The following is an 11,177-nucleotide window of genomic DNA, read 5'->3' as shown; positions in this document are numbered from 1 at the left end:
TCAGTTACTTTTCAAGATATGCACTTTGCCGCTAGAACAACCAACCATCAGATCTCCGTTTGTACATCTCACGATATCGGTGGGAGGGTACCGCCTGTTTCTGTAGAGGACTCCCTGAAACTGACCCTGAGTGTCTAACAGCTGCACGGAATAAGAATGGGCTTCACTCACAACAACATTATTTTTGTCATCAAAACAAATTCCAACAGGACAAAATTTTGTCTTGGTATCATCAACATTGCTGTCATATCGGAACTTCAATCGACCATATTTATCCAGAAGAATCAACTCTCCTTCTTTTTCACTTTTCATATTGCAGACGGCAATGTCTCCATTTGTTCCAACTTGAATTTTCCAAGGAATGTTAAATAATGGCACTCCAAGGGAAACGAATTGAATTTCAGTGGTCTTTTCACCGGAACTGGTGTATTTGAAAACAACCCTGCGTCCCGTTGATGAACGGAAAGAGTCTTCATCAGAAATGGAACTGTCGATGGCCCCAACGAGTATTTCCCCAGTTAGCCAAGAAGTCGAAATCGCTAATGGTCTCAGGGGAGCCATGTTGATCAAATCAATCAAGGAACCGCTTTTCGTACATTTCTTGATAGTCTGATCGCCTTTGCAGCAGACGAGAAGTTCCTCTTCGCGGGTTACACATATTCCTGATACTTGCCATCCAGGATCAACGTCAATCGAGTGTAGTGTCTCTCCCAACACATTCGTCTGGTATATTTTCTGGGCGTTCTTTGAAAATATCCACAGTCTCTCTACGTTTCCGTTTAGCATTTTCACTGATACACTGTATAGCTGAAAAAGTGTTTCATCAAAGTTAATGCAAGCAGAAACATACAGGTTTGAAATTTTTTGAAAATTTAATTTAAGAATATCCGATAGGATACTCGCAAGGAAACTGTAATATGTTAATGTGTGACTGTGTATTTCATCCAGTTGTCCGTAAGATGGTTGTATCGTTTGGGTTTCAGGGCTTTTATAGTAGATGATGATGATGGTGATGATGACGTATTCACGTTACGTCGCTGAACATCAACAAGCATGTTTGGCTTGTGTTGTCCTGGAATATCTCGCATTAGGCTACGCAAATATTGTCCACTCCGTGTCAGCTGTGTGCTCTCATTCATAATCAGGACGAAAGATAATAGTATTTATCCGCGACATCTGCGTCGGTGTGGGGATGAAGTTTCCTGTTACATAGTGATAACACTACTCAGGTGTATATTACTGTTGAATTTTGTACATTCGTAATGCTAACCTTATAATAAGAATGTGTAAATTGTAACACTCGGGGATGGGGCAATTGAAATTGGTAATCGTAAAAAACGGTGGCGAAATTCTCAAAGAAATTGAATGTATCTATAATTGAATTTTTAATTACCTAATAAATTTTGGCCTTTTTGTTATGCGTAGTCGCAAATTATTCTGAACATTATTATAAAAAGGATGTCCGGATAGTGCAGAGGCTCTTGCTTCTCATTGCTGCGATCCGAGTTTTATCCCCGTGATCGGCAGTGGTTGTATATGAGAGAGCGTGGTGGTTACCAGGGCGCTCGAACACATGGGTGTCGATCCTCATGATCGGCAGTGGCAGTAGTTGTATATGAGACGGCGAGGTGGTTACCCGGGCGCTCGGACACATGGGTATCGATCCCCGTGATTGATTTCCTCCTACATTAATGACCCCCTAGCGCAAACATCCGTGCATCAATAGGCCCCATTGGAAATAAGCTTTCGAGGGTGATCCTTGGTATCAATGTATGTATATTTGTATGTATATGATCAGGATATAGGGCTCACGGCGGGTGTGATCGGTCAACAGGGGATGCTTACTCCTCTTAGGCACCTGATCCCACCTCTTGTGTGTCCAGGGGTCCGTGTTTGCCCAACTATCTATTTTGTATTGCTTATAGGAGTTATGAGATTGATCACTGTTCGTTATCTTCACCTTGCTTATACCGAATTACTTTTCCCTAGGATTGAGATTGATCATGGTTGCTCAGTGCTACAGTGTTTGCTTCGTAACTGTTACGTCATTAATTCGAGTCCCCCTCGTGCTATGATCGCGTCAAACCGAAGACGAAAAAATATGCAGTGATTGTTCCTTCACTAAGTGCTCGGAATTTAGAAGTGAGAATCACAGGTCACATGTATGACATTATAATAACGGAGATCGTGGCAGGTTTTGGCACGTTAAGGAACACTCACTGCTAACACCCTAAGCGCCAAGCATAGGTCTAAGTTTGTAGTACTTCATGTGCAACTGATGACGTCTAAATATGAGTGAACACATTTCAAAGGGACATAAAGCAAACAGTCAGCCAAACCAACCTTGATTTTATCATATGACATTTAAACTAATAATCGAAGTCTTTCAAGAAAATATCAGATTCATAAAAACCCTTACAAAGATACCTTACTGGATCGAGTAAGTGCTCCACCAAGCCCCCAACTTTACTCCTTACGAAAATATTAACATCTGTGAAGGAGAAACTTCAGGTGTACTGTGTGACTACATCCGCCAGAAGTGGTGTAAATCAAATATGGATTCTAAAACATTCTATAGAACTTTTAGTAAATTTGAAATCACAAAACTTCTCAAATCAACAATATCAAAAACATGTGACTTTTCAATACTTTACATGACTATTACTTACGATAAATTAAAGACTAGACTTTTTGACATCATGGAGAATTGCTTCTTCAATAAAAAATGAAAATATTCATATCTAGTGATCAATCATCCAAAAAATCCTTTGTTAGATACCACTCTGATTCCACGAACAAGTGATCTGAAGTTGAACTCTCTACTTGAAATAAAAATAAATGTGCTGAAGTTCCTCAGTGACAATATATTTGTAGTCTTTGGTGATCAAGTCTTCCGATAGTCTGTTGGAATATCCATATGCACGAATTGTGCTCCTTTATTAGCTGACCTGTTTTTATATTCTTAGGAAGCAAATTTTATTCACAAACTTCTACGTGAGAATAAAAATTTCAATTTGACATTTAGATATATTGACGAGGTTTTATCTATTAACAATAATTTCCATTCATATGTCGATTCGATATATTCCTGTGAACTCGAAACAAAAGACACCACAGAGTCGTTTAAAAGATATAGGACTCACAGCAGGTGTGACGGTCGACAGGGGATGCTTCCTCCTCCTAGGCATCTGATCCCACCTCTGGTGTGTCCAGGGGTCCGTGTTTGCTCTACTTTGTATTGCTTATAGGAGTTTTGAGATTGATCATTGTTCGTTAACTTCACCTTTCATTGGCTAAAGTTTAAAATGGTAGATAGAGAGACAAACAAAGGAAGATATATTCCTCATACACCAAATTTATAGAACAGTTATTACCTTTTCACCCTACTTAATGAAATTTCCATCTGAAAATTAATTTTTATTTTCTATTGGTCTTGACCATCTTGCTGATGAATTCTAATGGCTAATATATAAATGTTGTCCTCTGGTAATGGGTCGAAAAATAATTATTGTATGCATAGAAGAACCCCGTGACTTTTGACGTCAAAATATATAAGGGCCATCTACACGTCGTGACTACATTGATTGATGCCTATCTGGTGAATGGTTCGCTATTTATGGACCAATGGTGAAAACATTTTACTTGTCAGCTTTCTAACAGCTAGAACATTTAATTGGTACAAATTAATTGCATCTCTATACTTCAAAGCTATATGTCGAATCCTGAGACCTTACATATTATTCAAAATTAATCTAGAAATATAAAGATTTCCAGGATTATTTGATTTTGTCCATGAGGGTAGGAATTCTTATCAAATTGATACCATCACACAAACAGTCCAACTGTTAGTACTCCTTCTTGTACACAACGAATAGATCACTGGATTAGGACACTAGGCACTTTTCCATAGGGGTGCAATTATAATGTAGAAAATGTAGACATTCTTACTTGTAATGATGTTAATGGAATGGAATTTTTACAATTAAAAACGATGTAAGCGTATTCATAAACATCGTGCATAGCAGAAAAACACAAATATACACGATGTTTCATTTGATTCACTTTTACCTTACGTCAATAATATTCTTGGCCATAAGAAGTTCAGTCTTGTACTCCATCATATTTCAAGCCTACAACCTGTATTTTATACCAGTCGCGGTAACTCAGTGGTAGAGCGTTTGCTTTGTAACCAGAAGGTCGCGAATACATGCCATGTCCGCGTCAAACCTGAGGCGTTAACATAGACAATGACTGATCCTTCGCCAAACCTTCGACATTTAGAAGCGAGAATCACGAGTCTGTCGGACATTACTTTCAAAAGGGTAGGATAAAGAACCCTCACTGATAACACCCTGAGCGCTAGGCATAGGTCTAAATTAGTGGTATGGTCAACAGGGGATGCTTACTCTTCCTGGCAATGGCGACAGCGTTATCTGAATCTCGATTATAATTCGGTAAATTATGCCATATGACGGGCTAAATAAAACAAATTGACACTTTGTCAGAATGCATATCAATTTTAAGATTATGTATTATATTCCTTAAAACAAAATGCGCCTCACATATCCTTCCATGTTTATAAGTAAACCAGAAGTGATGAAAGAATTAAATAGGTTACATGAAGAATGTGTAATGGTTCCTGTTGACAAAACTTGTATCATTGTCTTCGTTTGTAAGGCTCATTATTACAAATGTATTTGAGAAGAACTTAGCTTTAATTCCACATTTGGTAGTCCAACTTCCACTCAAAGTTCCCTTTCAAACGACTGGTAGAAGTAGAAAGATTGTAAACACGAGTTCCCGGTATGTATCGTCTGCCTTACGATGTCGATAACATGACGGAGAAAGCAGCGACTTTTGATCTAGAGATATTAATGAAATGAACTGCGTCATATGGGACTCGATCAACGAGGGTAATTTAGATGAAGAGGTGTTGAGCTTTTACTTGATATTGGAATGGAGCCGAGTCGCATTCCACCGTTCCAACGACACAACCAGTGTTCAACGTCTCCTCTAACGCAATGCAGCATACATCCAGTCACCATTTGTTCTTTTCCTTTATATCTAATTCAGCTATTAACCATTCCACCTATAATTTGGCGTATAATCCATTTAATCCTGCACAGTACCTCTACCTGATCTGAACGCACAGCCAGTTTTGTGGTTGTTTTCATTTTTACGTATAAATATTCCTACGCGCCATTTCAAAAACGTTAATGCAAACTTTTTGATGAGAGAAAGTATTTGTTTTTCTCTTTTAAAAACATAATTAAATGATAAGAAATAAAACTTATAATTCTTTATTTGATGCATGAAAGGTGAATATAACGAACAGTAATTAATATCATAACTCCTATAAGCAATACAAAATAGATAGTTGGGCAAACACGGATCCCTGGACACACCAGAGGTGGGATCATGTGACTAGGAGGAGTAAGCATCCCCTGTCGACCGGTCATACCCGCCGTGAGCCCTATATCCTGATCAGGCAAACGGAGTTATTCGTAGTCAAAACCAGTGTGCCAAGAACGGCCTAACAATCAGTATGAAACACGTCAGACAGCATTTGACCCCATGATGGGTTGTATTGACGAACTAGATCGTTATAACGACCATAGAATTTGCGAAATGCGGACTTCAATCAGTAGCTTGCCTCGATTTAAAAACTGATCATACGTAGAACAAGCTCTTGCGTATCGAACCATTTGAGAGATATAAACACCATATGCAGGTGATAATGGAATATTGCTACATAAATATGGGAAGTTGACGATGGAGAAGCTGAAATCATCCCGTTTGTCATACAGTTGAGTTGTCAGTTTGCCGTTAATATCTACTTTCAATAAAAATATCTAAGTATGAAGCAGAAGTGGACGACTGTTTGGTGTCTTTTATTTCGAGGTCACAGGGATATATCGAATCGACATATGAATGAAAGTTATCATTGTTAATAGACAAAACGTCGTCGATATATCCAAATGTCGAATTGAAGGCCACAGCAAGAGATTTCTTCTCGCGTATAAGTTTTTTTTTTTTATAAATTCTGCTTCATATGAATATAGAAACAGGTCAGCTAACAAAGGAGCACAATTCATGCCCATGGGAATTCCAACACACTGTTGGAAGACCTGATCACCAAAGACCATGAAGATATTGTCAATGAGGAACTCTAGAATATTTTTTATTTCAACTTCAGAGTACTTGTGCGTGGAATTAGAGTGGTGTTTAACAAAGTAAATTTTTGGATGACTGATCACTAGATATGAATATTTCAGTTTTCCATTTTTTATCGTGAGGAATGGTCGTGTATAGTGTTGATAAGTCATAGGTTTTGATGTTATTGATTTGGGAAAAGTTTTGCGATTATAAGTTTACTAAAAGTTCTTCAGAATTCCATTTTTTACAATTTTGGCATAGATTCCCATAACCTTATATTCATGATTCTACTTTCATAGTTAGGTGTTCAGGAGTTACAAAGATATTCAAAGATTGCACCATGTTTTAAAGTTTTCGGATGCACTACTAATGGGACAGATGGAACTACTATAAATTCACATTATTGTTCTTCTATCTCAAGACAAAATTGTTCCGTGGGGATCCGGGTTAGAATAGATCCTCAGTATCCCTTGCTTGTCATAAGAGGCGACTAAATGGGGTGGTCCTTCGGATGACACCGCAAAAACCGAGAAGCGGTGTCACAGCAGGTGTGGCAAGATAAAGATCCCCTCCCTGCTGCAAGCGCCGAGCATAAGCCTAAATTTTGCAGCCCTTCAACGGCAATGGTGACGTCTCCAAATGAGTGAAATAATCTCGAAAGGGACGTTAAACAATATACAGTCAATCAATCAATAAAGATAATACTGATAACGAATCTTAAATACCAGCTAGGTCAAAATTTAGGAGGTCGTTTTGAGACAGTTCATTTAATAGGCCTTGAGATGCACAGTTCAAAACTGCTCATCTCGGTGTTGTAGGAGGAGGTGTTCACCGAATATACACAATCAAAATTTTTGAAAGAGGGTTGATTAATAGACTATGAGAAGTAGAATTCATCAATGGTCACCCCGAGTGTGGGGGTCATTGAATGCAAAACAAAAAAGCAAAACCTAGGAGAGACTACCATGCTGCACGAAAAATGTTTACACGTACTTCGTCTGGGACTTGTCACCTAGTATAGAATTTGATTGATGATAAAAATGTGATAAAATGAGTTATTTACTTTCGTGATCATCATAATCGATCGTCTATCCACCCCAAATGCTGATTCTACTTCTCAGATGAATATCCACTTTTAGAAGCGGTCGCCGCTTTTAGTTTCTTGGTCCATACCCCCTTGTGAATCAAATTCCCCTTTTAATACTATTACATTATGTCATATCAAAGATGACATGCCTAACCTTTCCATTATAGCTATGACGATACGAAAAATCGCCTCATTTGAAATAGACATGAAAAATATACTTTTCATTGGTAACTTGCAGAACTTCAAACGCATTTCAATGCTACGACTATGACATTGATTTCTAACAGGTAGAGTTTATTGTGAAAATGACGATGTTACATCTTTCACGTTATGACAACGATTATTATAACATAGAATTTCTGCTACACGTTTTGAGAAAAGGAATACGCCATTCTAACAAGCATAATCATTAAGGCTTTTATTCTGATGTCTCTCAAGAAAACTCTTACCAGGGCCGTAAATTAACCTTCAATTTGGAGGAGGCAGGAAAATAGGCGGGGGTCTGAGGGTCGCCCAGGCCCCCAGACGCTGAGCACATTTTGTGCACACTGAACACGTTTCGTGCAAAATCCTTGATTCTAGGGCCTTCTAAGATGTTACTTGACTAACTCATTCTAAAAGAAAGATTTGGAATGCTTTTTAAGGGAGGTATCATGTTCTTAGTTATTGGAAACAACATAAATTCTAATGAACTTTAAATTTTAATTTTTTTTGGCTCAAAAGTTGGAGGAGGCAGCTGCCTCCTCCGCCTCCATGTAATTTACGGCCCTGCTTACATGTACAACAGCAGATAAGATTTCATTGTTTATTTAATAATCGATTGATATCGTACAATAAAACAATACAGGCAATAATAAAAGTAATAAAGTTATAAAACATAAGAACTATGTACATCAAGAAATCACTCAGATATTGACTCCAACTGCAATTCACTAAATGCCGTCTGTCTTCTTTTCAAAGAGCTATGGAGAAAGTTTTGATGATGGTAACAAAAGCAGATCAGTTACTTTTCAAGATATGCACTTTGCCGCTAGAACAACCAACCATCAGATCTCCGTTTGTACATCTCACGATATCGGTGGGAGGGTACCGCCTGTTTCTGTAGAGGACTCCCTGAAACTGACCCTGAGTGTCTAACAGCTGCACGGAATAAGAATGGGCTTCACTCACTACAACATTATTTTTGTCATCAAAACAAATTCCAACAGGACAAAATTTTGTCTTGGTATCATCAGCATTAGATTCCTTGCTGTCATATCGGAACTTCAATCGACCATATTTATCCAGAAGAATCACCTCTCCTTCTTTTTCACTTTTCATATTGCAGACGGCAATGTCTCCATTTGTTCCAACTTGAATTTTCCAAGGAACGTTAAATAATGGCACTCCAAGGGAAACGAATTGAATTTCAATGGTCTTTTCACCGGAACTAGTGTATTTGAAAACAACCCTGCGTCCCGTTGATGAACGGAAAGAGTCTTCATCAGAAATGGAACTGTCGATGGCCCCAACGAGTATTTCCCCAGTTGACCAAGAAGTCGAGATCGATATTGGTCTCAGGGGAGCCATGTTGATCAAATCAATCACGGAACCGCTTTTCGTACATTTCTTGATCGTCTGATCGCCTTTGCAGCAAACGAGGAGTTCCTCTTCGCGGGTTACACATATTCCGGACACTTGCCATTCAGGATCAACGTCAATCGAGTGTAGTGTCTCTCCCAACACATTCGTCTGGTATATCTTCTTGGCGTTCTTTGAAAATATCCATAATCTCTCCAAGTTTCCGTTTTGCATTTTCACTGATACACTGTATAGCTGAAAAAAGTGTTTCATTGAAGTTGATTGAGGTATTTACAGAGAGTATAATTTTTATTTATTAATATTTTTTGTAAATTGCTTTAAAAAATATTGGTTCAAGACTAAATAAGATAGATACTCACAAGTAGCTAACATAAGCAGAAACAGGTACCGGGTAGTTTTGAAATTCGATAGACGTTTCAATCAGATAGGATACTGACAAGGAAGCTGAAATAGGTAGATGTATATGACTGTGTATTTCATCCAGTTGTCCGTAAGATGATTGTATCGTTTGGGTCTCAGGGCTTTTATAGTAGATGGTGATGATGACGTATTCACGTTACGTCGCTGAACATCAACAAGCATGTTTGGCTTGTGTTGTCCTGGAATATCTCGCATTAGGCTAAGCAAATATTGTCCACTCTGTGTCAGCTGTGTGCTCTCATTCATAATCAAGACGAAAGATAATGGTGTTTATCCGCGACATCTGCGTCGGTGTGGGATGAAGATTCCTGTTACATACAGTGATAACACTACTCAGGTGTATATTACTGTTTATGTTTTGTAATCATTTTGTACATTCGTGATAATTTGAGTCTCGAACTTTGTATGTATACATACATTTGGAGCAATTGAAATCAGTAATTGTAAATAGCTGTCATGAATTACATTTTTGAAGGTACATGTAATTGAGATTGTTCTCAGCTACACATAACTGAATACTTTCAAAAGCATATCTAAATACATATGTAATTTCAAATCCGTTTCAGTTACATGTGTTTATAGTCCCGTGAGGACCCGGGTTAGAATAGGTCTTCAGTGCCCTTTGCTTGTCAGGAGAGGCGACTACATGTAAATGGTATTATGCGACTAATAGGATGAGACCGCAAAAACCGAGGCCCCGTGTCACAGTAGGTGTGACACACTAAATATCCCTCCCTGCTCGAAGGCCGTAAGCGCCGAGCACAGGCCTAAATTTTTGCAGCCCTTCACCGGCAATGGTGAAGTCTCCATGAGTGAAAAATGCTCGAGGACGTTGATAAAACCAAAACAACATGAGTTTATTGCACGGAAAGTAAAACTATGAATGGAGATGGACACAGAGCGTCCCGTGTATATATATTATATAATTATGAATTAACAGATTTTATGTTTTGTAATACTTGTATCCTAAACGTTTGCTTCTTACTTCATACCAAAACTCAACCAAACTTGCCTAATCTACACAAAGCCATAAAAAAAAATCTGAATCCAATAGATAAAAATTTGAAATTTAGACACAATGTCTACAAAAATAAATCTTAATGCGTGTACTACCAAGATTTGTTTAAAAAAATAGGTGTCCATAATTCATTTTCATATAGTCAAGGTGGAAAGTCAACAAGCCAAATCATCGAACTGATAAATTTCAGATATTCAACTTTTTAAAAATCGTAGAAGACAAAATATAAATCATGTTCGGAATGTTAACACATTTATTCTTTATTATCAAATTTCTAAACTTTAATTGAAAAAAATTCTAAAACTTGAGAACATTTCAGATGGATATCGATACACTACATACTGTTACATACGTTAAAAAGATAAAAGAAATCTGGTTTCAAAATCAATGCCAATCAGTACAAATTTACTCTTCATATTTCAATATGTTGCATCATCTCTGCACCTGATGCACTCACTAGTACAGGTACTCTGACAGATACCAGATAGTATAATGGTGGATCGTCCTATGGAGTGCACATACGAACAAAGTTCGATTAGACCATATTACATGTAGTGACCAAGTAAACCCAGTGTACAATGTACACTGCAGTCACGTGATAAACCACATACCCAGTACCAGGTCAAGACACGGTCCGGGATCACAGTACTCATTTTTATAAATTAGCTTTTTAGATACTGACGTGTATAAAACTGTGACTGTTTTAATTACACCCCCCCCCCCTTCCAATCTTTTAACTGTCCATTAAATAGTCTTTTTATTTTGATAATTTTACAGATATAAGATCTTATGTTATACTGTCATTTGTCATTAAAATTGTTTAATGTTGCATTCCTCTTCTTACCTTTGTGAAGCAGCTTAGAGTAATTTGTTTTAAAGAAGGTGCTATAGAAATTTTATTATCATTATTAATAC

At 37.7% G+C, this 11,177-nt stretch overlaps 2 protein-coding genes across 2 annotated transcripts; both read right to left on the bottom strand.

The window, feature by feature from the left end:
- On the bottom strand, positions 1-786 carry LOC125647320 (uncharacterized). The gene has a single exon (XM_048874001.2). The coding sequence runs from the start codon at positions 784-786 to the stop codon at positions 1-3; it is 786 nt and encodes a 261-aa protein (XP_048729958.2).
- Positions 787-8,034: 7,248 nt separating this feature from the next.
- LOC125648197 (uncharacterized) lies at positions 8,035-10,955 on the bottom strand. The gene is made up of 2 exons (XM_048875161.2): positions 9,184-10,955; positions 8,035-9,058 (listed from the first exon to the last, which is right to left on the bottom strand). Exon 2 carries the CDS (start codon positions 9,035-9,037, stop codon positions 8,243-8,245), a length of 795 nt encoding a protein of 264 aa, XP_048731118.1. The 5' UTR covers positions 9,038-9,058; positions 9,184-10,955; the 3' UTR covers positions 8,035-8,242.
- Between the last annotated feature and the right edge of the window lie 222 nt (positions 10,956-11,177).

The sequence above is a fragment of the Ostrea edulis genome, chromosome 6 (assembly GCF_947568905.1).
Source record: "Ostrea edulis chromosome 6, xbOstEdul1.1, whole genome shotgun sequence".
Lineage (NCBI taxonomy): Eukaryota > Metazoa > Mollusca > Bivalvia > Ostreida > Ostreidae > Ostrea > Ostrea edulis.
Note: the sequence above shows the minus strand (reverse complement) of the source record. Positions and strands in the feature narration are given on the sequence as shown.